Source organism: Bubalus bubalis, chromosome 14 (assembly GCF_019923935.1).
Source record: "Bubalus bubalis isolate 160015118507 breed Murrah chromosome 14, NDDB_SH_1, whole genome shotgun sequence".
NCBI lineage: Eukaryota > Metazoa > Chordata > Mammalia > Artiodactyla > Bovidae > Bubalus > Bubalus bubalis.
The window spans coordinates 29,453,763-29,481,323 of NC_059170.1; the positions used below are offsets into that span (position 1 = coordinate 29,453,763).

Genomic DNA, 27,561 nt, shown 5'->3' on the forward strand with positions numbered 1-27,561 from the left:
CACGATGACTGGTGAGTGCAGCTGCCAGCACCTGCGCGCCGCACGGGGCAGGGTGGGGCGGGCAGCAGGGGGCCCAGAGCAAGCAGAAGGACAGACACTTCCACATCCCCGAGAGCAGACAGGGCACAGAGAGAGGAAACGTCCCGGCAGTCAGGGAGCCCACCGGGCAAAGCTCGGCCCTTCCACCGTCCCGTTTCCAGTCTGCCCTAAACCAGGCCTGTACGTGGGAGGAGGGAGCCGCGGACCTCGGGCTTTCCGGTGCATCTGGTGTGCCAGGACCACAGGGAGCCCGGCACACACAGGACAGAGCCGCCTCCCGCGGGCGGGCAGCGGGTGGAGGGCAGCGCCCTCCCTTGCGTAGTAGAGGTGCTAGATGGCCCAGCCATGCGGAAGTCTCGCAGGAGAGCAATCAGACCCCGGAAGGCGCGCTTTGCGGGTTCAGACCCCCTGGCCGGCCCCTCTCCTGCTTGGAGCACAGCATCGTTGGGGCATCGTTTGGCTTGGGGCGAAGGAAGGGCGTTAGCGCCATGGCCCTGTCGCCCAGGAGGGCACCTGGGGTCAGAGGCAAGCAGGGGCTCCACGAAGGGCTGGGAGGTGAGCTGCCAATCAGAATCGGGGCCTAGGGGGCCGGACGGGCGCCAGCCTTTCCCTGGCGCATCTAGAACCTCTAATAAGCAGAGTGTTTGGAGCGGGAGGGGACAAGAGCCGTGCAGCAATGGTCGTCCGAGCGGCGTGTCCGCGGTACCTAGCGTGTCCTGGGCAGCATCCACACAGGGACTCTGCGCACCGTCTGCCTTTACTGGAAATGAGGAGAGGACAGTTAGTCCTGAGGGCGCTGGCGACCGGAGGGACCCCGGCCGGGCGCGCGGGCGTGGGGTGCACCCGCCACAGAGTTCGCATGGGAGAGAGAAGTGCGAGCGCGGAGGTCGCGCACAAAGTCCTCCGTCAGCCTGGAAAAGAAAATAGTCCCTATTTTTGGAGAGAAAAAAACTTTTTTTTTCTCTCCAAAAATACCTTTTCCTTCCAGCATCTATTTGGGGCCATCTCTTTAAAAAGATGTATTATTTTTTGCTATATTCATGCCAACAAAAAAATAATACATGGGCTGGCTAAGGCTTTGCTGGTTCTACAGGGACAGGATTTCAGAAAGCTCACGTTTTCAGAGGAAAAACGTGCGAGTTTGGCTTCACAAACCAACCCAGACAGCGGCCTGATCAGAAGTGGCCCCCATTTACCCAGAATGCAGTGGCCACCTCTACCCGGAGGGGAGCCAAGGAGGAGGAGGCTTGGGGCACCTGCACACGAAAGGACCGGCCAAGGCCAGACCCTGGGTGAAGGCTATCCTGACCTGCGGCTAGCTGTTCAGGAAAGGCTGCCGGTGGTCAGCCTGCCCAAGACCCTCCACAAAGGCCAGAGCGAGCTGTGCATAAGAACCTGCAAGTGTGTTAGTTGATCAGTCATGTCCAACTCTCTGTGACCCCATGGACCATAGTCCGCCAGACTTCTCTGTCCATGGGGTTCTCCAGGCAAAAATACTGGAGTGGATAGCCATTCCCTTCTCCAGGGGATTTTCCCTACCCAGAGATCGAACCCGGGTCTCCTGCTTTGCAGACGGATTCTTTACTGTCTGAGCCACAAAACTTTTAAGCAGAAATGAAAAGAACCAGCAAGAACGTCAAGAAACCCTTCACTTCCCTGGGGTCTTGCTCTCTGCCTCCACCTTTGAAGTTGTTGCTTCTGAGACAGTGGCTCTCAAACTGCTGGCCTGGAAACCCGGACGCAGCCAACAGCGTCGACTCACATTCACTTAAACACGGGTGGCACCTGCCACTGTCCCAGCAAGGATGTCCCCACATTAACGCCAGCAAGCCAGGGTCAAGGCTCCTCAAAGAGCTCTCCCTTGGCTTCACCGGCCTCATCCTCCGTGGAGGACCCTGCAAGCATGTGTGCTTCCCTGGTGGGACCTTCCCCAGTTCAGGTTGTAGGAAAAGACTAACTAGAGGGCCCCCGGGGCAGAGGGGCACATCTTCCCAGGACTCAGACCACCCCCACCCCAGCCCAGCAGCTCACAGAACTCAAATTTAGGGCAAACGTGCTCTCCCCAGACACACCCCTGAGGCAGCCACAGTTCCACCAGGGCCTGCCAGACAGATGAAGACCCTAAAGACTGGGACCTTGCCAGCTCCTTGCAGGGGTCCCCAGGCCTGCACACAGAGCCCTGCCTTGCCCCACCTGGGGGCTCCTCCCCCAGGAAAGAGCATGAGGTAGGGTGGGATGTCTGCCCCCGGCTCTTTTGAAGGACCTCAGCCTTGAACAGATGAGCAGCCCCGCACTGCCCACCCACCATTTCCTACGTGACACCTAAAGCCTGGCTTCCACGCACAGGAGCTTGGGGAGCGGCTCTCCAACTGCAGCGGTTTCTTAGTTTTAATGAAAATTTAAACAGCCTCACGTGGCCAGAGGCTCCTGCATGAAACAAGGAAGTCTGAGAGCAGGACAAGAGCAGGGGGAGGGGGACTGGTGGTGGCCCGGCCACCCCTCTGAACACTGCTCCTCTGCTTGGGGTGGGCAGTGAGGAGCCCCGACTCCAGCCCATCGCCTCTGGGCTCTAGGCTGGCCCTGGGGTTTCCTGCCCACATTCAGCCCGGGGAGGCCTGGGCTCAAGAGGGTGGAAGAGGTGCCCACAAACAGTCACCAACACCAGACTGGACAGACACGCACCCAAACACTGCACATGGCCCCCCACGATGAAGAGGGGGCCACACGGACGGGAGCAAAGCAGCTGGGGCGCAGGGGGTTCCCCAGGCACAGGAGTAGGCAGTCAGAAATGGGGTGGATCAAAGGGCAGGTCAGAGCCACACCCGGAGCAGCACAGCCCGAGACCCCCGCCTGCCCACCCCCGCCAGTCCCACGCCTTGGTCTGACGCCCATACAGCCACAGTGCATGTCCCCACCATGAGCCAGGACAAAGGGGTCTCCCGGCAGTGGAGGGCCCCTGCACCCACCCCGTCCACCTGCTTAGGATCCCCTCGCCGGGCAGCCCAGGAACAGCCCACCCACAGGTGTCCAGGGTGGGACCCTTTCCTGCAGACCTACTGTGCACCGGGTGCTGCACAGGGGCTCCTGGCTGCTCCAGTCGGGGCACAGAGATGCCCTGGCTGAAAGGTGTGCACCCGGGATAGGCCGGCCCTCTGTCCCAGGGCCTCAGCCTGGGGCCCCCAGGGGAAGCCGCTGGGCACAGGCAGGGACACACGGACACACGGGGAGGGAGGGAGGAGCAGAAAGCGGGGTCGAGGGGGAGCCACAGAACGTGCCGGAGAGCCGGGGGCTCCCGTGAATCCTCACCTGCAATCCTGCTTCAGGGTCAGCCACCTCATCCCCAAAGACAGAGCGGACGTGAAAGGGGCCCGAGAAGGGCAGTGACATGATTAAAGGCACTTGGGGGGGGCAGGCAAGATTTTCCAGATTGGGGGAAGGGAGGGCAAGAGAGGAGAGAGAGAGAGAGAGAGGCTGAGACGAAAGTTGTCTGGAGGGGAGAGGCGCGCAGGCGGCGAGCACAGGGAGCCGCGACAGGCCGGAGGGGCCGCGCCAAGGGCCAGAGAGTGCCCATTGGGCAGAGCTGAGGGCAGCCGTGCCCACCTCCTCGGCCTCAGGGTCCTGGGGGCTCACAGGAGGGGCTGATGGCAGCACCAACGGGAACCAATGAAGTGGAACAGCCTCGGGGCTCCCCAGACACCAGGCTTGCTGCTCCCCCTCCCTGCCCACCTGACTACAGCCCCGTGCCGGGCCCCTTGGTTTGTGCCCATGAGAACAGAGGTCACTGCCCAGGATAAAGCCACTCTGGTCTGGGATCTAAAGGGTCATCTCTGCTGCTCTTTGGGCTGGTTGGAGGCAAAGCGCTGCTGATGTTTCCAGGTCAGCTCCAGTGGCCAACTCGCTTCGGGAACTCAGGGGTGGGGTACATGCCCCTCTCCGATGGATGCTGAAGCAGGGCTCAGCCCAGTGCCTTCACAGCTGAGCAGCCTTCGGTCCAGGAGGGCACGAACAAGCAGGCAGCATCTTTGGCCCATGGCCTGGGGGATGGGACTCCCCGTGCAGGTGTGGACAGGGCACCAGGGAACCCCTGAGCTCAGAGATACACAGCAGTACATGGGCAGGTTGGAGGTCACCAGACTCAAAGTGGTGAACTGATCTGGCTTTCTTTCAAAACTAGGAAAACAGCAGGGTGCTATCACCCTAACCCCAGGAGAGATCACCCCCGGGAGTCCCCATCTGGGGTCCCGGTCTCAAATTCACCTGAACCAAACAGAACTGCAGGGGCCTAGACAGACACGGGTAGTGGGGTACGGGTGCCCACCAAGGGGGTGTGAGGTGGGGCAGGAGACCCTGCCCAAAAGGAACCCTCTCCCACTCCTCCATCCTCCAGCAACCTCCACAAATCAAGACCTGCAGGGGTGGTGTGAAGACCTCCCCTCAGAACAGCACCCCCCGCACTGCCTGACCCTGACCCGCAGTGTTTGGGACACCCCGTGGGAGTGTCCACCTGGGCCACCCTTGACTCAGAGCAGCCCAGACCCTGTGCCTGGAGCCAGTGGGACCGCTCCCCTGGAAGCCCCCCACCTCCCGCCCAAGGGGCTGCAGTCACAGGCAGGCAGACAGGAGTTGTCCCTCAGCTCGGGGGCCTGGAAGGAGGCATAGACCCAGGTGCCCACATCGCCACCGGGCAGGGGTCCTTGTGCAGTGGCATTGGGGAGCATGCACAGGCCCCGCGGCAGCGCGAGCTCCACGGGACACGCAGAGAAGAGCGGAGGCGGCAGAAGGCAGGCGGGCACTGACCTGGGAGATGGCTCTGGCTGGGGCTCCTTCCTGCAAACAGAAGCACAGGATATCAGAAGCTGGCCCAGTGGTTGGACCCCACACAGGGCCCAGCTGATGCACAATGCTCCCATGGGCCAGGGCTGTGTGTGAGGGGTGCAGAAACAGCCCACACACCCCCAAGAGCTCCCTGGGGGGTCCAAGGAGGCAGATCCCGGAGGGACAGTGAATCTGGAAGGGGTCACAAGAAGTTTTGAGACTGAGGGTGCTATGACCCCATGTTTATGGACACTTGTTTTAATCAGCATCACCAATATTAACAAACTTTGAAAGAGGCAGTGTGAAGAAAGCTCTGGAGCTGTCGAATTCCACAGTTGATACTCAGGACAGCTAAGGTCCTTCACTTAACCACATCCACGAGGACTCTTCCAGATAAGGTCATGTTCACAGGTCCCAGGACACAGATGAATCTTTGCAGGGGGGCACCATCCAACCCTCTCCAGATGCCCCACTGCTGAGAGCTCTTCAAACAGCCCTGGGCGCTGGGCCCAGCAGGCATCCTCCCCTCCTCTCCCACTGGCCAGTCCGTGTCCTCGGCAAGCCTGTCTGTGTCAAGTGCTCCGGGAGTCGCAGGTTTTGTAGTCGTGAAGGAACCAGCAGGTGCTACCCATGTGTCTCCACCTGATGCTCCAGGGTTGGACTCTTCCTCTGACCTGTGGCCAGAGGACCAGCCTCCCCGCCCCATATGGAGCACCACCCCCACCCCATGCCCACCCCCAAACCAGCCGCCCTCAGGATGGGAGCCAAGACTGGTCAGCAACAGGGGAAAACCTCCAGCAGCACCAGGGCCTGAGGCAACAGGATGTGAACATCCTGAGCCATCGGGGGCCTTAGCCCAGCCTGGGCGCCCCTACTGGCCCTCATGGAGCCATGGGGGATTGGAGCCCATGTGGATGCTCCCGCCCACCTGAAGGTAAGTCCGGACTTGCTCTTGAGGTTCCGCAGCAGCTCCAGCTGGTTGAGCGGCGGGATCAGTCTGCAGCAAGAGGACAGGTGAGTGAGCCCCCAACCCACCAGAGCCCCAGGGACCCCCATGCCAACTCTCACCAGAGTCCACATCTCACATGGGGACACAGGCCATGACCTGTTACAGGCAGAAACAGGAGGAGTCCATGGCGGCAGCAGACCCCCAGGGAGCCCATGCCTCCACCTCTGCGGCCCAGGCACTTTCTGTATTCCTCTGGGTTCACTTTCCCTGGGCACCTCGGCCCTGGGAGTGGATGGTGCCCAGGCCATCCCTAGAAGGGACACCCACGTGGAGCAGGTCCCGCAGGGCACCAGAAAATGGGAGGGCGCCCCTCCCCCTTCCCAACCCCTGAACACCCCCTGGATTTGCAGCACAGTTGAAAACGCAGCCCCCAACATCCTAGGACTCCCAGACCCCTCTCTCTCTGAGCCACTCTCTCTGCCAAAGCTGAGCAGGGCGGAGGTCCCAGGAAAGGACTGTGCTGGGCAGAGCCCACTGGGCGGCTCCTGGGCGACTGGTCTGGCCCTACTCCAAGCCCCATTTCCTGGATGGAGTCCCACCCGCCAGGACAGCCACATGCCTGGCCTGCCTGCCAATCCAGCATTCAGCGCTGTGGCCACCAGCAAGGAAGCCAGAGGTGAATCAAGTCCCTCTGGGATGCCAGGCAGTGGTCTGTACACCTGGGAGGCTCCTGGGGAAGCCCACACCCCCACCTCCAGCTGCAGCAGCCTCACCCAGAGACTTGGGTCCCCATGCTGTCTGGGGACACTTTTGTCCCTCTCCCCCACACCATTCCCCACTCCCCACCTGGTTCCTGGACACTTTCAACCCTCAGCTTCCATCTTGTCCATCAGTCACCCTGTCAGCTACCAGGCACTGGTCTCTCCTTCCCGACTCAGCCTCCACCTGCTCTGATACCCCCACTGGCTCTGATAGCCCACCTGCTCTGTGACCCCCGACTGCCTGTGAACCCCCACCTGCTCTGACACCCCCACTGTCTGTGACATCCCCACTGAGTCCCAGGCCCCCAAACCCTGTTCTGAGCCTTCTTGACCCTGGGGACCCCTGACCCTCCCAGGCAACTGTGTCCAAGCCTCTCCTGGGTGTCCTCACTCTGTCCTGCAGTACCACCATTCCCCACACACCCTGGCTCCAGCCCCTACCCACTCCCGACTCTTCCACGTGCCCCATGTCCCCGCTCCCCGGATGCCCATCCTTCTCTGACTCGCTCTAGTCCTTCTGCTCGGACTCCCCACTGTCTCCAAAACAGGAAGATCTCTGACCCCCTGCACCCGCAGCCCTGACCTGCCCCTGCCACTCAGTCTCCAACTTTGCTCTGGTCTCTCCCAACTCCTCCCTGCCCAGCCATGCCACCCAAAGGAACGCCCGTCCCCCAGCCCTGCCCTGGTCATTGCCATCCCAGGGGAGCAGGTGTGGCCCCCCCCTCTCTGTTCCCTCTGCAGCCCCAGCCCCGCCAGGCCTGGATCCTGGGAATGCTCGCCCTCCTCTTCCCCATCCCCACTCCTCTCCAAGGCTGTCCCCTGTCCTCTTAGGTCCAGACCAAGCAGGAGGCCTGGGCAGTTCAGTCGGCTCAAGCCATGGGTACAGCAGAGCCCCAGGATGGACACTGGGGCAGAGCTGGTCCCCCCACTGCCTTGAGCACCCACCATGGCCTGGAGCAGAGACCCCGGGCAGCTGGACCCAGTCAGCCCCCACACATGGGTCAAGGGCAGGGACACGCAGTTAGGACGCCATGCCTTGGACACAGAGCAGCAGGGGACAGAACACAGACGGGCAAGGACGTGCAGGCACCACACACTCGAGGGCCACGCACACACAGTCCAGTCGTGGGGGACGAGGGTGCAGCGGGCGACGGGGGTGGGATACACAGGAGCGAGCAGTGTTAGTCTAGGGGTCAGCCGGCTGCGGAGGACACCACCAGTCCCCAGGCCCGGGGCTGGGTAGGGGTGTCTCCCCAGACATCGGTGGATGTGGTGCTGCTGGAGTAGGTGAACCAAGGGGCTGCTGGTCTGGGAGGAGCCTGTCAGGGTCTGAAGCAGGGTCCCCCCACCTGGAGCCCCAGGAATCCCGGGTCAGCAGCCAGGAAGGATACTGGTCCCTCTCCACCCCGCGTCTGGGGGAGGGGTCAGGCCCTCCTGCCTGCGGAGCCTGGCCCTGCCTGGCCCCCTCTTCCCTTCTGGGAGCAGAGGATTAACTCTGGCAGGTTCCCACAGAGGGCACCAAGGGAGGATGAGAGATCCCTGCTCTGCAGGGCGGAATATGGGGCCACCACTCTGAGGGGAAAGGCAGAGCCTACAAAGGGCACAGGGGACCCTTCCTGGAGCAGCTCGGCACCCCGGTCTAGACAGGGGACCCCAGGAAGCGAGCTGTCTGGTGCAGACATGGTCAGTGGGGCTACATGGATGGGCCACAGAACCCTCTGTCCACGGCCTCGAGTCTCACTCTCACTGCAGTGGGAAGACTTGGGGTTGGGGGAGTGGATGCAGAGAGAGAGAGAGAGACCCCAAGCCCAGAGCAGTTTGCCAGGACTGGGGGCTAACTGTACCCCAAACTGGGACAGCCAATACCCCGTCTCCACTACCTCTGCACTGGGCATAAGTGGGGCTCCGGGGGCAGGGTGGAGGTGCAGGGGCAGGACCCCAGCCACTGAGACAGGCAGGAAGCAGAACAAGGGACAGAAAACACCTGGACAGACAGATCCAGCACAAGAAAGCAGCTTGGGGGGGGAGGGCAGTCAGGAGAGGGGACCAGGGGAGCGAGGAGGGGGCATGTGGCTCCAAGTAGGGGCCACAGGCTGGGCAGGGCTGGCTCAGGGGGCCCCGGGACAGTCCCCAACAGAACAGAATCACACTACACGCTTTCCGCCCATGCAGTCCTACCTGGAGGCCCCGTAGGTTTGAGTTTGCGAGCTTTCAAGTGTTTTTCACACACACACAAAGGGAAAGGAACAGAAGATTGTAAAAGAACGGGAGAAGAAAAAGGAAATGAAAAAAATAGTGGAGGAAAGTGGGGGAAACAACAGAACAAAGAAAATTAGCATGAGGGTCGGTCCTGTCTTGAGGACTGGGAACACAGGGCCTGGGGTAAGAGCAAGTGCCCTTGGAGCCCCGGCACCCCAAGACTGAGTGTCCCCGGGAGTGATGGTGGGTCAAATGCTGGAGAGGGGAGTGGGCAGCACTGTCTCCCAGGTGACAGATCCTGGGAGAGGCAGGTGGGGACCTGCAGGAGGACTCTGCCCCTGTGAGGGCTCCATTGGGTGGACACCCAGGGGCAGGTAAGGGGACTCTTCTGGCTGAGAGGACCCAGAGTTCAGCATTCACCAGACGGTATCTGACCTTCATGAACTCTGGCCAGGCCCCCACCCTTCTCACCTCTGACCTCATTCTGAGCCCGGGCCTGGCAGCAACACACCCCAGGGGCAGAGCCTGGAAAGGTGCCCACTGTCCATGTGGCCCCCAGGGGGGCTCCCCAGGACCCTCTCTCCCCCACAGGGATCGTGGGGGTGTCTGCACCTTGTCCTGTTGGGGCCTCTCTGTGGTCCGGGGGTCTCTCCTTCCTCAACAGAGACCCTGGCCCTCGCTGGGGGTCAGAGGGTCGAGGTTATCCTTTTGCTTCTAAACACAGGGCCCCCCACCAGCGGCGCTGCACCCGGCTGCTGTCCGTGGAAGCAGCCGCATTTACCTCTGTGAGCTCAGGGGGCCGTGTCCACCAGACTCACACACTACACCCCTGACAGCAAGGACACTAAGCAGGGGGCAGAATGAAGGTGAAAAATAAAAGCCGCAAACTATAAAACAGAGAACAAAGTTAATAAAATAAATCACACACGACTCGTTTCTGAAAAGTACATGTTTTAAAGAAAAAGAAACAAAAAGCAAACAAAATGATGAGCAACTGAAAACGGGGATTAAGAACAAATGGGGGGCACACCCAGGCAGCGTGGTGGGGGGCAGAGCTACCTGTACATGGGGACGGTCACCGTGCGCTCATAGTACTGCCACGTGGAGTGCAGGTCCGTGCGCGACAAGTTGGTGGCATAGAACCTCCAGGCGGACTGTGGAAAGGATGGGGGTCAGGCGCCGCTAGGGGCCCTCCTGCCTCTCCCGGGGCCTCGCCCCCACGCATCCCTGTGCACTGGCCTCTGGACAGCAGCCCAGTGTCGCTCCCATCCCCATGGGCCACAGTCACCTCTGCAGAGTGGAGTTGGGAGCGGGGACCCAGCAGTGAGTCCGCATGGAACTCCAGTTCTTTCCCTTCCATCTGTCCCACCTAATGCCTGGCAGCCATCACTCGGCATCATGGTCACCTTCCTGCCCTCCCTGGGGGACAGGAGGTGAGGGCCAGAGCCAAGGACATGGGCCGCATCCTCCACTGTAAGGCTGAACCCCTGCAGGGCGCAGGCCTGGCCTTTACACCAGCCTTGGCCAGGCCTGGCCTCTGCTCCCAACTCTCGTTAATCAGAGTAAAATACACATAACGTAAAGTTCACCCTCTTAAAGGGCACAGTTGATTGGCGCTAAGCTCGTTCCTGATGCTGTGCAAATGTCCCCTTGACAAACACCACACTTTAATCACCTCAAGACCAAGGGCCCCCAACCCACCAGCATGACTCCCCACTCCCTCCACCCCTGGCCTGCCATCCCTGATCTGCGTCAGTCTCTGCGGTTCCCCACTCTGGACACTTCCTAGCAATAGAATTTCAGTGGCAGGCCTCCTGGGTCTGGCTCCCTCCGTTTAGCACGTTCCCAAGGCCTGTCCCCGGTGGAGCCCATGTCCAAGCCTTGTTCTTTTTAAGGCCAGACATATTCAAGCATGGGGCTTCCCAGGGGGCTCAGTGGTAAAGAATCTGCTGCAGTGCAGGAGATGCAGGTGCAATCCCTAGGAAGATCCTCTGGAGAAGGAGATGGCAACCCACTCCAGTATTGTTGTCTGGGAAACCACATGGACAGAGGAGCCTGATGGGCTACAGCCCATAGTGTTACAAAGAGTCAGACACGACTGAGTGACTAAACAACAAGATTCGAGCCTGTGGATGGCCACACCTTCTGCACCCTTTCACTGGCTGAGGTGGTGTTTTGACCTTTGGCTCCTGTGAATGGTGCCATGTGAACACCTGCGTGAAGGATTGTGGCTAAACACCTGTTTCCAGTTCTGTTGGGTGTTCACCTAAGAGTGGGATTGCTGGGTCGTGTGACAGGTTTAACCTTTGGAGGAGCCACTAAACTGTCTTCTACAGCAGCCACACCATTTCACACCCACTCCCACAGCGACGTATGAGGGTTCTGACTTCACATCCTCATCAACACTTTTTTTAAATTGTGACCATCCTGGTGGACATGAAGGACTTTTGATTTGCATTTCCCCCATGAAGAACTATGCTGAACATCTTTTCACATTCTTATAGGCCATCTGGTATATCTTCTCTAGAGAGATGTCTACTTAAATCCTTTGCCCATTTCTTAGTTGGGTCGTTTGTTTGCCATTGAACTGCGAGTCCTTCATGTATTCTGGATACCAGATCTCTATCAGATATCTGATGTGCAAATATTTTCTCCCATCCTGTGGGTATCTTTTCACTCTCCAAGGAGACAGTTCAAATAGTGCCCTTGGATGCACAAAAGTTTTTCTTTCATTTCTTGTGCTTTTGGTGTCATATCTAAGAAACCAAAGTCTCAGAGGCTGACTTCCTACCGCATAAAGTCAGGTGAAGTAAGCACTTACACTCTTCTCCGGTCACTTCCGAGCCTGCGTTCAGCGCTGGGCATGTGTGGCCTCGTGGAGCCCCCAGTGTGTGGGGGTCCTTCCCTAATTCCTCCCCATCTCCGGCCCTCCCCCAATAACTCAGAGCTTCTCAGAGAGGAGGGGGCTGTGGGGAAGTGCTGTCTGTTCAGGCCGTGCTCCTTCCCTAGCCTTGCAACCACTGGGAGTGCTGTGACTTTGGTGTCAATAGTGGGTGGGACTATTGTCAATGGGGGGTGGGCATTTTTGTTCTTCTTTACAATCTTTTGCATTTAAAAGAAGCAGTCATTTGAAAGTGAAAGACAGGTATACATATACACACAAAAGTAGGCTGCTGCCTGGGAAAGAAAACGTCTTTAAAAAAACCAGCCAAGCCATGTGAGGGACCAGGCCAGTGTCCAGCCTGTAGTAAAGGCCAGTCAATGCCAAAAGTCCACTGGATCCATGGTCCTTGGGAAGGGCTGCAGGAACCTCAGCCCCTCGGGCAGCCTGTGCCCAGCCTGCACTTTCAGGATAGCTCAGGAAGCACTGCTGGATACTGCATGGCCACTGTGACCCCAGTGATGGGGTGGGTGGTGCAAGCTGGGAAGCAGAGACATGGCTCTGCCACCTACCTGCATGGGGGGTCACTGAGCCCCGATCCCACAAGTGCAAGGCAGCGTCGGTGCTGTGAGGGGACAACTCGGGGGCACCGGTGGCAGCCTGGCCCAGGGCCTATAGACGGCTGGCCTTGATGCTACCTGTGCCATAGGTGCCGGGCCTCTGCAAACATCTAAGCAGGTCTCAGCACAGACTTGAATTCCCCGACAAGAGACAAACACCCAGTGGGGCTTCGCTCCAACACCGTGGGCCCAGGCCAAGGGTCCCATGGGTCCGTGTGGGGCCCACACAGGGGCTATCTGGACGCACCTGGATCAGACCTGCTGCAGGGTTCCGCCTCTTCTCAAAGTGCTTCTGACGGTGCTGCTCTTGAACTTTCAGGGCAAAGCCAGACCCCAAAATGCCCTGCAAGTCACTGGGGTCAGACAGCACCCGGGGACCAGAGCCCCCCCACCTTGCCTGCACACTCCTGGATCCGCCTTCTCGCCCCTACCCCCAGCCCCTGGTCACCAGGAGACAGACAGGGGGGCTTCATCCTCACAGGAGCTTGGCAGGGCCCACTCTGAACACACCTGGCACAAAGGTTGCTGTCCTCCCATTCTGTCTACACTACAATGAGCCAGGGGTGAGGACCAGGGTCTCAGAGAAGACCACCCAGACAGCAGCACCACCAGCTCCCCCATGCCCTGCACAGCTGCAGGTGGAGGGCTAACAGGGCCCCCATGCCTTCTGCAGGAGACCTGCCAGAGACGTGTCACCCACAGCACCGCTCCTGGCCACAGGGACCCAACTGGTCAATCCCAGGGCTAGGAGGCGCTGATGGGGACCCACAGATGCAGTGAGAGGGGAGCCCTGCCCTGCCCCATGTGACCCCAAGGAGAGAAGTGGTCACCGAGGAGGCCAGACTCTGTCCCCCGCAAAGGCAGGAAGGGCAGGACTCACAGCAGGAAGAGCGAAGAAGGAGACACCGATGAGGGTGAAGGTCGCTGCCAGGAGCCTCCCGTTCCAGGTCTGAGGGTACTTGTCCCCATAGCCAATGGTTGTCAGGGTGATCTGTGAACAGAGAGCCTGTACTCAGGCAGACCTGGCAGGAGCCAGGGCCCCCTCCAAGGCCTCAGGGCAGCTGGACAGACCCCTGCCCCATGCTGCCTACATGGGGCCTGTGAGGCCGGGGTCACCACCAGCCACCCTTCACCGCTCAAGAACCAAAATGAAACTCTCCAACAGGGCGTGGGGTGGGGGGGCGGGGTGTTCAGCCTCCACTCTCATTTTACACCTGAATTGGGCAGGACAGGTTCACCCAGAAGGGCTGAGCTCCAGCCAGACGGGCAGCCGGGAGGCTCCGACAAAGCCGGAGCCTGAGAGGTGATAGGGCCAAGGGACCCTCTGAGGACGCTCAGGGGTCATCTGGGGGCCTTTGGAGGGGGGCCTTGTGAGCTGAGGCCAGAGAGGGAGGGGCCCAGCTGCCAGGAGGGGCATGGAATTGGGGCACCTCCACACACAGGGTCTCACGAACTTCTTCCTCAGAAGGTCATGTAGTCCCAAAACAAGGGCAGACTTGGGGGCGTGGGGGGATTGCTAGGGGTTCGGCCCTCGGGGCCAGCATTCAAGGCCAGTGTTCACAGCCAGCATTCGGGAGGCCAGCTTGACAGCAAGGGGGTGGGGGGACTCCCCCAGTGCCCATGAGGCTCCTCCAAGGACCACCGGCCCACAGAGCAGAACAAGGGGATCTCAGGTGGAATGATTCCCAAGAATGATGGGGCGGAGCCAATCTCATCCCATCACAGAGCAGAGGGAAACTTTAAAGTCTGCAGTTCACAGAGAAGGGACTTCGCTGGAGGTCTCTTGGTCAAGACTCGGCAATAAAAGTGCCGAGGGCCCAAGTTCAGTCTCTGGTCTGGGAACTAAGACCCCCACACACCAAGAAACACGGCCAAAAATGAAACACTAAAATAAAAATAAAGTTCACAGAGGAAACCCCCGGTGTAGGTGGGGAATACCCAGAAGGGGTTGCCCATCTGAGTGTCCAGCACCCCCAGAAGAGCTCACAAAGGAGGGGCACTCCGGCCCCCACCTGGGGGCGTCCATGGAAACAGACAAGGAGGAGGTCCTGGCTCGAGCAATCGGGGTCGAGGTCTGCGGGGCCCTTTGGAGGGTGGCCTGGGAAGCCTTTTCTCAGAAGAGGCCATTGCACCAGGTGACAGGAGAGGGGCCCTCAAGGGGCCCAGGAGGTAGGTGGCCGTGAGCATGGGCCAAAAGTTTACCAGCTCTGGACGGAGTCCCCCTCGTCAGGAGCAGCCTGGGAGGTTGAGTCAGGGGGGTCTAGCTCCCCTTTTCAAACTCTGCTCCATCAACATGACAGGCAGCACCGCCCCTCCCCCTCCATCATAGAGATCACACAGGTTGGTCAGTGAAGAAGGAACAGGCCATGGCTGGGTACAGGCTCCGAGGGCCAGGCTTCTTGCCACCCCACATAGACCAGTGCATCCCCCACCACGGCCCATCTGGGACGCCACCTTTACATGGCATTCTGGTCAGAAGCAGCCAGCCGATGGCCCCAGAGAGATGTCTCCAGCCAGGTTAGGCAGGAGAACTGGGGCACACCGTGGGGAGGGGTGGGGGGATCTCAGACCATGGGCAGGAGGGACCCCAAGGCAGGCCACGCCCAGCGAGCACGTCCTTGGTGAAGGCCCCTCTCCTTGGCCCCAGAGGCCAGACACTCACCAGGCCCCACCAGAGTGCGTCCGCATAGGTATCAAAGTGATCGTTCTCCCCCTTCTCTGCCAAGTACACCAGAAACGAGGCCAGGATGAGGCAGAGGAAGCCAATGTACCAAGCAGTGACCAACTCCTGAAAGAGATGGCCACGTCACAGCAGCCAAATTGGCACCCAGCCCAACCTGCCCAGGAGCACAGGGCCCCATCTGGCTGGAGGTTCGCTGAGCTCTGGGTCCCCTGGGCTTCCGGGGCAGGTATGCCTCCCGAGAGCCGGCTGCAGAGTCCCCGGGAGCCCCAAGCCTGGGCAGACAGGAGAGGCAGCTGGTTTTCCAGCCCCAGCCCCAGCCCTGGGTGATCCCACACCTGTGTACCTCACCCCTAGAGGATGGCAGGCAGGGATGGCCCAGAGCCGCATCCACCCAGGAAGGGAGTGGTCCTGAACGGCTGTTAGGCAGGCAGGCTGGAGAATGTTCCCTGAGGCTGAGGGAGACTCCCACTTTGTCTTGTCAACCAAGGCCCAGCCTCGGGGCCTCAGACAAGAAGGACAGTGGGGAAGAGGCTGGGGGCCAATAAGCCCACCCACCAGCAGGACAGCCTCTCTGCACAGCCTGGCAGGGTGGGATCTGGGTTTGTGGAGCTCCTGGGAACACAGGGTGGGGATTGGGAAGGACCTGGGACTGCAGCCACCTCGCGGGTCCCACAGCCAGTGGCCACCACGAGCCTCAGCCTAATGCGCAGGTGACTGGGGGATGGGCACTAATCCAGTACACCCAACACCACGGAGCCAGCCGGTTCTGGGCCTGGCAGAAAAGCTGGGGAGACGAGGTCAAGGGTCAAGTCATGGGAAGACACCCAGAGGAAACGAGGGGCTGTGTCATGCCCGGCCAGCCCTCCCCACCCTGGCCTGGCACCCTCACCTTGCTGTGCGCATAGACCACGGAACCCAGCAGCTTCCAGGTGCCGCCCCGCCGGTCCATTCGGATCATGCGCAGGATCTGCAGGAAGCGCAGGCTCCGGAGTGCCGATGTGGCGAACACATTGCCCTGGGAACCGGCAGCCAGCACCGCGATGGACGCGATGAGCACCATGATGTCTGCGGGAAACGGCCGAGCTGGGGGGCGGGCCCTCTGCTGCAGAAGGGCGGCCCCCACCAGGGCTCCGGGACGATGGACAGATGAACGCACACAAAGGGCCAGCATGGCCTGGTTCCACAGTCCACCCAGCCCAACCCGTCCCTAGGCACGGCCGCCCGGCACCTCATTGCCCTGTACTCAGGCCGCATCAACCACGGGCTCTGATGCCAAGAGGGCAGGTGGGAAGAAACTTTCAGAAAGAGCTGGTCCTGCATTTGTGCCTGCCCACCTACCCCCACCGGGCCTCACCAATCACACAGAAGGGCTTCCGGGCAAACTTGAGCCGCCCTCTCCAGCCGCGGTACCGACAACAGCAACCCGCAGCCCAGATCCGCACGAAGTACTCCACACCGAACACCACGATGGTCACGATTTCCTGCGGGCGACGCTGCAGCTGAGCCACTACAGTGGGTGGGGGCCTGTCCTGTGTAACTGGTGTGGGGCCCCCGTCCTGTGTTGCTGGCGTGGGGCCCCGTTCTGTGTACCCGGTATCAGTGCGGTCCCTGTCCTGTGCAGCCAGTGTGGGGTCTCCATCCTGTGTCGCTGGTGTGGGGCCCTGTTCTGTGTAGCCAGTATGAGTGCGGGGTCCCTGTCCTGTGTAGCCAGTGTGGGGTCCCTGTCCTGTGTAGCCAGTGTGGGGCCCCCATCCTGTGTAGCTGGTGTGGGGGTCCCATCCTGTGTAGCTGACGTGCATTCAGGGCACAGAGGGTACAGCTGATGGAGGGTCTCAGGTAATTGTCAAGTTGGGGGTGCTCCCAGGCCTGGGGCAGCCCCAGGACACAGGGCAGGGGGGAGGAGGACTCCCCAGAGGTGCATCTGGATGCAGGATCAGCCTCCCTGCAGCCCTGCCTCCCATCACCAACAGCAACACAGAAATTACCCTGCAGTTGCCATGGCGCCCACCCCTACCCATCACAGGAGTGCTGTGAGCTTCACAACCCCCACCCCACACCCACATCTGCCGGGAAACACCCCACACTCCGAGGTGGAGGGGGCCACCCAAGCCCGCAGGCTCCAGTGAGAACGGAAGGTGGGAAAGGGCAAAAGGACAGCGGAGGCGGGGGCTGTCAGGTGCTGTGATGACACAGGGTGGGGGGCAGGCCGGGAACGGGGTGCTGGGGTGTTGTGGGGAGGGGCCGGTGGAGGCTGAGGAAGCTGCAACATCACCGTCAGGAGGGGAGGCTGGGAGGAACCGAAGGGCTACCAAGAAGAACAGTGGGTGCCAGGAGGGTGGGGGCCCCTGCCAGTGGGGGACCTGGAGAGTCAGACCAACGGGATCAAGGACAGGCTGCCGCCCGTGGCCTCGAGTGCCATCAGGCCCTCCGCGCCATCCTGCGGGACCCACCAGGATGTAGAGCGCGCCCTCAGAGCTCTTCTCGTACTCCTTGATGGTGGAGAACACGGACAGCACAAGGCAGGAGAAGACCAGCAGGAACCTGGGGACCGAGCAGAGGGCGGTCAGCCAGGCCGGGCGCCCAGAGCAGGGGACACCCCAGGGCTCCATGGCGATGACCAGCCTCATCTGCTCTCCAGGACACCCACCACGTGTCCCTTGTCTGCTCCCAAAGCTCTCAGAGCAAACAAGGGGCACTGCCTCCTGGGTCACTGGGCAAATGAGAACTGAGCAAATGCCACAGCCCACCCCCAAGCAAGGCACCCCAGGCATGGTCCCCCATCCCTGTCTACAACTGTCCTTGCCAGGCTCACAGGAAAACACTTCCTGTCCCCTAGTTTACACCGGCTTCACCCATGCTGTCCAGCATCCTTGACCACCAGAACACACCTGCAGGCAGTGTTGGGAGCGGGCACGGAGAACTGGTCAATTTCCAGAACCAGGAACCGCTGGGCAGTAGGCGTCCAGCCAAAGGGGACAGGGTGGGGCTGAGATCCCAGGGAGCAGAGCCCCTGAGGGCTGCTGACGGGGGTCTAGGGCTCCTGAGGTGCTCTCCCACTTTATCACCACCTGGGAAACCCCAGGCATCCAGCTCCACCTTCCCTGGGCATCGAGACCACTGGCTTCCTTGGTGGCAGAGATGGGGTGGGGAATGAGACCCTCAGAGCCAACACCACATGGTCCAAACTCAGCCTGGCCACGGCGACAGTGACGTGGGTCTGGCCTGCCCAGTCTGGCCAGAATCACTGAGGGGGTGCTCAGCGCCAAGGCCTACTGAGCCTCAGTCAGATCCAGGGGTACCTCCGGTGGTCTTGCCCACGTGCCTGGAAGAGGCCTGGCAACAAGGCCCAGAGAGACACAGGCCACCCCGCTCACAGGGCTGACCCAGCCCCTCCTCAGAGCATGGCCTCCTGAAGACAGCTCCATCATCGCCCCTGGCCTCATCCGTGTCCCTGGCTCCATCATCATCCCCGGCTCTATCTGAAGGCCGCTGGCACAGACAAAAGGCATGCGGGGAAACGGTCACATTTCAAAACTGCAATTAATTTCCTTTGCTCATTAGCCAATTTATTCAATTAGCTGAGCCCAGGGACAAAAATGTCCAGATGTCTCATGTGCCTTATATCCATAAATCTCTGCCCACAGTATCCTCCCCTCAACTCTGCTGTTGAGAAGGAACCCACATGCCCAGAGAGGGTCTGCCAGGGTTGGAGGAGATCCCAGGGCAGTGGGTCAGGATGCCAAGGCCTGTGTGGTGGGAGAGACTGAGGTTGGTCGCCCACTTCAGAAGGGGCACTGGGACCCAGCTCAGCTCAGTACCGGGACTTGGGAGCTGGGGGGACACACGACCCAGTGGGCTTCCCTGGGGAGGTGTCCATCACACTGCAGGGTGAAGAGCTGGTGGGGCCAACAGAGAAGGGAAGGTGTTCCTGACAGAGGGAAGAGTAAGTGGAGTGGCCCTGGAGTGGGTAAGGGGTAGACAGTGAGTCTGGGACCCAGCAGAGGGTGAGTCTGACCAAACTAGAGATCAGGGTCTCCAGGGTGCCTGACATCATTCTTGTCTGCTGGGGAGGCAGGGCCCAGTGCCATACCCACGAATGCCAGCTCCTTGTGCTGCATAAGAACACTCCTCTAGAGAACAAAGAAAAGGCCAGGACTCTGGGTGACCAGGCCCTCTCTGCCTGGCTTCCTCGAGGCGGCTCTGCCAGCATCTCAGAACATTCCAGAATGTCCCACTCTTCCTAGCAGACAGAGGCCAGGCTGTCAGGAGCCCTACCAGCAGCTCAGGAGACAAACCTGCAGCCCAAGGTGGGAACCTCACAGCGTTCCTCCCCTCTCCCGCAGAAAGTGCCGGCCACACTCCCAGTTTTGTTTCTGATGTTTTGAGACAGATGGCCACAGATGGCACCGCCAGGGGGTGCAGGGGAGGCAGCGGGACGGACGCTTGGAAAAAGGCTGGCACGCCCACTCGGCAACGAGGAAGCAGAGGAGGGCAGCAGATGCCCCCAGGGAGCAAGCACCCCTTACTCCGTGCTGCCAGGTCCAGGTGAGGCCCTCACAGATCTAGAGGGACACCTCCAAAGTGCAATGATGCCCCCACAGTCCTTGGCCACTCGCAGGCAGCTGACTGATGGAAGTCACTTACTCCAGGCCTCTCCCATCTGTGGGCACCTCAGTGACTGGTGGCCATCCCCACCCAGCACCCAGCTGCAGCCTGGCACCTGAGACTTCCATCGCCCATGCCCATCTAGAGACAGGAAGGCAGAGGCCCCACAAGCCCAGGAGGGGGGTCTGCCTCTGGCCTCCTGGTTTCAGACACTGCTTCCTTGGTGACAAGGGGCACTTCAATGGGGCCTGGCCCCCCACTGGAGCTGGTGAGGGTGGGAGGCTAGCTCAGAGGCAGGTGCTGCCCTCCCTCAGGACAACACGGGTGACCACCCCTAGCCCTGTGGCCATCACAAGGTGCCCACTGCAGTTATGCTGGGGCCCTGGGCACTGAGGCATCCTGGAGATGCTGGGGAATCTGAGCCAGGCAGGGCCTCTCTTGCCTTCATGACCTGGGTTCTGGCCTCCGGCAGACTCCTCGGAGCTGGCAGCTGTGTCTCAGAAGAACTCCCTCTGCCCCGCTGCTCCTCAGGAGAGGAGTTGCAGAGGTGCGGGGCAGACACTGCCAACAATGCTGGGGCCCTGGGAGGCCAGCTGTGTGCTGGGCATTGACCCTCAGGCCCCAGAGTCTGCTTCCTCCCAGACAGACCGGTGAGCGGGTCCACCCCACCCCACGCATGCTGGGAGAACAGCCCCTCTGCTGCAAGGTTCAGCTTAATGCCCAGTACCATCCTGCACCTCTCCTTGCCACCTGACCAAGGCCCCAGACCCTGGGGGAGGGGAGTCCTCATGCCCTCCAGCCCAGGAACTATCCAGGCTGCAGGGAAAGAAAGGAGCGGTGGCAGGAGGTATCCACAAAGGCAGTACGTAGTGGCTAATTATGATAATGAATTCAATGTCAGGATGCTTCTCCTTGGCAGCAGTTGCCATGGAGACAAGCTTCTCGAGCAGTTGGTCCCCAGCCCCAGACTCCAGGGGCTGTGATGGGGGTCAGGCAGGCACAGCAGACCTTGCTCACCACCTGGAGAGTGAGCATCAGCCAGAACCACCACAGCCCAGGTGCACAGCCGGGCCTGCACCACCCAGAGCACCCAGTCTACCAGCAGCCATGGCGGGGCGTGGGGGTGGGGTTGGGGCTGGCCCCAGCCCTGCAGGATCCAAAGCAGCAGGAGAGACCTCCGCCAGATGGCAGGAGGGACTTCCATGGCCTGAGCTCTGAGCAGAGATGGACCCCTCTTCTGAAATAGGTCCTGAGTGCAGGGGTCTGACGACGGAGAGGAGGGGCAAGCAGGAGATGACGGGAGGGACTGAGGGTGCTGGAGGCTTGGGCGTCAGCCAGAGGAGCCCCACAGCCAAGGCTGACAACACCCATTGAGGCAGGGAGCCCACAGCTGTGCCCACAGGCCCTGGGTGCACATGTGTGTGGTCTGCCTGCCCCTGTGCTCTGGGGAGGGACAGCCCCCACTTCCGGAGGGAGACCCCACTGCCTCCGGTTCTTCCCTCCCGCCTCCTTCCCCCATCTGACTTCAGGGAATATTTCTCTTCTGGCAAAACATGACTAAGGCTCTGCCACCTCATCTCACGTCGCTGTTGGGAGGGCACCAGGGTGGGGGCCGTGGTGCAAGCAGGGACGGCCCCCCCAAGGTTGTCCCCGCAACCCAGACTCCCCCCTCTCCAAAGACTGAGTCAAAAGGTAGCTGGGATTACTCGCCTTATTCTACATATTTAATGAGATAGGCGTACGTGCTCAGTCATGTCTGACCCTGTGTGACCCCATAGACTACAGCTTGCCAGGCTCCTCTGTCCATGGGATTCTCCAGGCAATACCGGAGTGGGTTGCCATGCCCTCCTCCAGGGGATCTTCCTGACCCGGGGATCGAGCCCACATCTCTTACGTCTCCTGCACTGGCAGGCGCATTCTTTACCACAAGTGCCACCTGGGAAGCCCTTAATGAGATAAACCTCTCATAAGCAGGTGGCAGGGTTGGGAGGAAAAATAGTCGTGTTGCTATCACCCATTTGCTCGCCCCCAGGCCCCAGAGCTGGGAGAGGAGAGTGGGAAGGGGTCACTGACATCGAGCCCCACCCCCAGGCTGGAATTCACAGCATGTCTGCTATGCTCCAGGCACCCAACAAGTGACAGACGGGGAAAGTGTGTGTCCATTTTACAGATGAGAGCACAGAAGGAGCACAGAGGCTGTGAAGCTGCTCACTGCGGCCATGGGGGCCAAGCCTGAGCTCCCCTTCCACTGGCGGGGTCCCCAGAATAACATCCATTCTGATAAGACTGTGCCTCCCTGGGGGCCGGGTGACCCAGGAGCCAGGAGAGACCGGGGGAGGGGGAGCCACCAGTGTGAGGTCCCTGGGGAACCTCCCGTTGCCTCGTCCTTCAGGACCGCAGCCGGCGCCACAGCCTGGAATCTAATTTCACTGCCTAATAAACTGCTCTGCCTCCAGGATCCACTGCCACGTCCAATCTCTGGGAGCGACAGGAAGCCTGGATTCCTGACGGCTGTTCGAGGTGCAAAGCAGATGCAGGGAACCACTCGTCATCCTGCCAGGATCAGAGGGAGCTGGAGGTTCCATGCAGACCTCTTCCCTGGAGCCTGGGCCACCAATGGGGCAGCGCCCTGTCCACTGCAGCCCAGCCAGGCCAATCAAGCCTGCTGCCAGGAGAACAGAAGACACTTGGAGGCACCACCTGAACCTAAGGCCATGGCGGTGAAGGAGGTGGGCCCTGGGAACCTCGCAAACAGCATGAGCTCAATCAGTGCCTTGGACCTGACAGGCTCTGACCCAGGAATCTCAGACACTGGGAAGGTTCAGCTTCAGACTCAGCATTCAAGGCCTCTACAAATGACCTTGGCCTCCCTTGTTCTGGCCCCCAACGCCTTCCCCTGCTCCCTGCTGGACCAGAGGTCACTCCACATCCACAGCAACCCCCACATCCAGCCCTCTCTCTCCCAACACCCAGGGCAGGAAGGCGTGCTCGGGGGACCCCTTATGCTCCCCCTGGCCAGTACCTCAGATGGCTCTTGTCCTCCAAAGCCTCAGCCACAGGGAGAATCTGGTGAATGTCTGGTCCTACCCTTCCCAAGCGTTGTCCCCTGACCATGCACCAGTCAGAAGTCCCAGGTTCCAAGGGACCCCCCCCAGTACCCCCAAAAGAGTAGACATCTGTGGTGAAGCCCCAGGGGCTCTGGGAGCTACAGGAAGGGCTGTCCCCTGGGGCCAGGCCAGACAGGAGGACCCCTGGGGCCCTGGCAGGAAACCCACTGGCTCAGCACCCACAGAGGCCACTTCCCCAGCCCCTCCCATCTTGTCCCCAAGATGGCCGCTGCACATGGGATCACTCTCCAGTAGTCACCTGTCTGCACCCAGAGCCAGCACTGGACAAAGGCTCACCTGAGCACCCTCCTCCATCCCATGTCAAACAGGTTTTGGGGTATTTTTTGTTTGTGTGTTTATTTTAGCCACACGGCATGCAGGATCTTAGTTCCCTGCCCAGGGTTTGAACCTGTGCCCCTTGCAGTGGAAGCTTGCAATGTTAACCACTGGATGGCCTTGGAATTTCCCCTCCATCCCCCATCAGAGTCCACCCACGGCCAGCCTGCACACATGGATGGGTCCCCTCGTCATCCCCAGCCTCCTCAGACACAACAGTCCCCACTAGGCTCACAGCCCCCATCAGGGGTCCTCCCTGCCAAGACCCCATCTCAGGCGTGCTCCACCAGACTCTTCCTCCAGTGTGTCCTGACGGCAACCCACCTCTCTATTCCCCATTCCCACCACCCGACACCCTACCAAGACACCTGGAGGAGCGCCCATCTCTTCCCACCAGCTTCCCTGCTCCAGGGCCTTTGCACGCTCTCCTCTACTGCCCAGCACTCTCTGATGCACCCCCAGTGCAGGGCTGCCCCCCTCCTCATGCCCAGGTGCCATGCTCAGCGTCACCTTCTGCAAGAGGCCCCCACCTCCCTCCAGTTTCTCTCCTGGCACCCCCAATCATCCTGGTGCTAGCTCTCTTCACCTGCTCTGCTCATCCGTCCCCTCAGTGTGCAGCCAGAACCCGCACACGGAGTGGGCCCACATCCTGACAAAGGGCAAGGTCAGCTCCAGCCCACAGCCTCCATCAGACAAGGCTCGATAGTGCAGACCCGCCAGACAGTTTGGGAGTAAGGAGGCAAGAAGGGGCCACGGACAGAGGCCCAAGGGACCCAGAGGCTTCTGAAGGCAGAGGGTGGGGGTCATGGGACCAGGAGAGTACGGCACACCCCAGGGAGCCTGGCCACACATGAGTTCACAGGCAGCAAACGCACTCATTAAAAACAGGAAATGTTTGCGTGTGTCCACACAGAGCCATGAACTCAAGTGTTCACAGCAGCTCCAGACACCCCAGGCTGAGGGGGACACCCCACAGGTCATCAGCAGATGCACAGTGGGCAACTGGCCCCTCTGCAGTGGAACATGCTCAGCCTTTAAGGGGAGCAAAGCACTGACCCAGGTCACAACCTGGATGAACCTTAACACATGACGCTCAGTGAAGGAAGCCAGATGCGAAAGTCACACAGTATGTGATCCGCTCCCATGAAATGCCCAGAACAGGAGCTATGGCCCCAGGGGCTGGAGGTGGGGAGACAGACTGGATGGGCTCAGGTGTCTTAGAGGGGGACAAACACATCCCAAGACCAGAGACAGCTGGTGGCTGCCCCTCACTGTGAACCCAAAAAATGCCCCCAATTGGCCACTTTGGAATGACTAATTGTACATTCTGTGAGTTTCACCTCGATTACAGAAGAAAGACGGGCAGGTTGTCAGGCTCTGAAGAAGCAGGTGAAGCCCCATCCACATGCTTGTGCCCAGGCCAGCCTTCTCACCTGGGCCTCAGCTTCCCTCTAAGAAAGTCTCAGACAGCCTACCCCTCCCAACACACTGCTTCCCACACCCCTGCCAGCAGGGAACCTGACACATCCTTAGAGGAAAGACACTGCTCTGAGGCCTCTGGGGACAAGAAGGGCCCCAGCCTCCCCTAGAGAAGCCTCAGCACCCACTCGCAGGGAGCAGGCAGCCACTAGCTGGTTGATTTCCTCAGTCGTGGGAGAGGGTCTCCTCCAGGTGTGTGTTCTTCCATGGTTTTCACTGAGTTCTGTCCTCGTAAGGCCTGGACTCCCCCAGGCTCAGCTCACTCTGGGGGCCCCATCTGGAGGTGTGTCCCCCAGGCCTGCCACACACTCCCCCAACACAGGCACCTTTGGGGAACTGCCCTGATCAGGCAGTCAGCATGGCTGACTCTGGCCCCTACAGGTCCCACAGCCCTGCCACGTGGAAGCCTGGGCAGGAGTGGGGTGGGGACGGGTCCCCCAAGGGCACACTGCTGTGGACAGGCTTCTGGGCTCAGAACACAGGGCAGACACCAGCTTTTGGGGGAGAGGGACTCCCCCAATGAGGGGGTCAGTTTGGACTACACCCCTGGTATCCAACATCCCCTTTGTGAGCACAGGAGCCACTCAGGGCTCAGGGCACCCCAACCACTGTTCTCCTGACTCAGGATCTCTCATTGATTCATCCCCCACCCACTGCCCCCAGGTTGACAGGACGGCCAGGCTTGCTCCCCCAGACTCTTCTGAAGACCCTCCAAGCAGCTCTCATGCTGGTCCTCCCACCGCATTCCCATGGCTCCCAGCTCACTGGTCCTTTACAGACACCCCCAGCATCCTTTCAGCCTGCACTTCATGCCTCCAGCAATGGAGGGCTCACCCTCGGGCAGGACTTCATTTTAACAAGCCCCCTCCTGGGCCCCTCCCCAGGCCAGTACCTAGAGCCACCAAGGGCGCAGGGTAAGGGATCAGGGACAGGGCCACCTTTTCCCCTGCTCCGGAGAGACGGGGAGCCTTGATGACAGAGACAAAGTCCAATATTTGCCCAACTGAGGCTTGTCTGACTCCACGGGTAAATCCCCACTGCGCACGGTCAGTGTGAAGGAGGGTGACAGAGTCTGAATCTGATCTCCTTTGAGAAACACAGATGCTCGGAAACAGATCAGGAATGACAAACGCGCCTCCTCGGGTTTTCTGCATGTTCTCTGTCTCCTACAGTGGACGTGTGCAGTATTCAGAATCAGAAAGGATAATGCACCATAACCAAGTGCTTCTCTAAGAGGCCGCCAGCCCCCTCTCTCAGACCACGCGGTGCTGTCTGCCCACTGCATGGCCTGAAACACTGGGTTTCCATCCAGAAGATATTAATTCAGCTCTCAGCTAATTAAACTGCAGATTGGAGAGAACCATCTTGGAGAACGTTAACCAAGGAAGAAAGAGCACTCTAAGCACAAACAGCTGAATCTGGAGACAGAAGCAAGTGGTCTAGACAAAGGGTGGCCATGCGTCTGCCCCAGGAGCCCCTTCCCCGCGCCAGCCACTCGTGGACAAAGACCCCGCTCTCCACAGTCCTGCACAGAGTTCACAGGGAGAAACAGCCAAGGGTTCCTGATCAGGACCACGGCCAGCGCCCTGCCCGGCCCTCCAGTCACACAGGACGCAGCCTCCCATCCCGACCCCAGCAACCCCCCACCAGAGGCTGAGCTCTAAACACTCCCACTTCTTGTTCCTCCGGTGAAAGTCAGAACCCTGCATCAGACCCTGCCCTCCTGCTGGAGGGCCATCCCGGTACTGCCACTACATCCTACATCAAGGCTCCGTCTCCCCCGTGGATACGGCCCAGCACGACTGGCAGTCCCTCAGGGCCCTACTTGCAGGAACAGAAACAGATCAGCAGGTGCTTGCCCAGGCTCCCCCCACTTCTGCACCCCCCATGACCCCACTTCCTTCCCCAAAGCCTGGGATCCCAGGAGAAACTGGCCTTTTCCTCAGACAAACCTTTCAAGTATTTTTCCAAGCATTAAATGGAAAAGCAAACTCAAGAGTTCTAAGCTCTCTAGTTGGGTCAAGACTGAGGCTCCAAGGAGGGAAGGGGGGCCAGACAGGACCTAGAGGAGGAAGGGGCCTGGGTAGGGGCCGCACGCAGCAGACTGCCAGGAACAGCCTGGGAGCTGAGACCTGCCACCACTGCGGATGGCAAGGGATCGCTCAGGACAGTTTCCAACAACTCCTCATAGGACTTTCTGGAGCAAACATGTTCTGCACCGTTACAAAATTATTCCAGGTAATCCAAAAAAAATAAACAACTAATTGTATTCAAGACAGATAGCAGGCAGAGCCTAAGAACACTCAGATCTGGGCACATCCTGAGGGTGAAAGTCAGACTCAGGGATGGAAGCTGGAACACACCCAACCTCCCATTTCAACTGAGTGAAGCCACCATGGCCTCTACAAGGAGCTGCTGGGAAAGGCCTGCCTGTCTGGTGTCCCCTTCCTTTGGCCAATCCCAGATGCTGGGCAGTGGGACCAAGACTCTGTCTGGGAAGCTGGTGGCCAAGGAGAAGTGAGAGCCCCCCGCAGGCAGATCTTCCTCAGGACAGGGGTTTCACCATGTCCTTGGACCTGCTAGAGAAGCCGAGGGCCCTGACCATCACCTGCCTGGCTGAGTGCTGGTGGCCCCACTCGCCAGTACATGGCCTTGGATCTTCATGAGACAGGCTCACCTGGGCTCGTGCCCCAGTGTCATGACACCTGACAAAAGCCCTGTTCTCCCTCCAAGGGGCACCATCCTGCCTGTTCCCAAGGGAACCCCTTTCCGTGGTAGAACACACACTTCCCACACCCAGGCCTTCACAACCGGGAACTCTGGGGCCCGCCACCCCCACAGGCTCTGACTGGGCTGCGGAGGAAGCCACCCAAACTCAGAGCAAATTGGGGGATGTGGGCTGCGGCTCTGCAGCAACCCCTCAGGAGGATCAAGGGCCCTGGAGACCCAAGCCTCCCCAGCCTGGCTTCCTCCTGGATGAATGGAAAGCTTGGTGCCACCCAGCTTCAAACAACAGACTTCAGCCTCTAACTCCAGACCATTTGTGTTCAAAACAGCCCCCGGACCACCTGCCTCCAACGCTGGCCA

The 27,561-nt window shown here is 60.1% G+C and overlaps 1 protein-coding gene across 9 annotated transcripts in view; it reads right to left on the reverse strand.

Moving 5' to 3' along the window:
- Positions 1-27,561, reverse strand: part of KCNQ2 (potassium voltage-gated channel subfamily Q member 2) — a 48,608-nt gene that overhangs the window by 15,133 nt on the left and 5,914 nt on the right. For 4 of the 9 annotated variants that reach the window (XM_025263847.3, XM_044927409.2, XM_025263845.3 and 1 more), the window contains exons 2-11: positions 17,398-17,488; positions 16,302-16,428; positions 15,837-16,012; positions 14,927-15,052; positions 13,145-13,255; positions 12,512-12,607; positions 9,823-9,917; positions 8,743-8,772; positions 5,783-5,851; positions 4,837-4,866 (exon numbers count right to left, since the gene is read on the reverse strand). In XM_025263847.3, the coding sequence (XP_025119632.2) occupies positions 4,837-4,866; positions 5,783-5,851; positions 8,743-8,772; positions 9,823-9,917; positions 12,512-12,607; positions 13,145-13,255; positions 14,927-15,052; positions 15,837-16,012; positions 16,302-16,428; positions 17,398-17,488 (951 nt within the window). Of the gene's footprint in view, positions 1-745; positions 800-4,836; positions 4,867-5,782; positions 5,852-8,742; positions 8,773-9,822; positions 9,918-12,511; positions 12,608-13,144; positions 13,256-14,926; positions 15,053-15,836; positions 16,013-16,301; positions 16,429-17,397; positions 17,489-27,561 lie in introns of all 9 variants that reach the window. The other 5 variants (XM_044927407.2, XM_025263844.3, XM_044927410.2 and 2 more) reach the window with 3 other exon arrangements.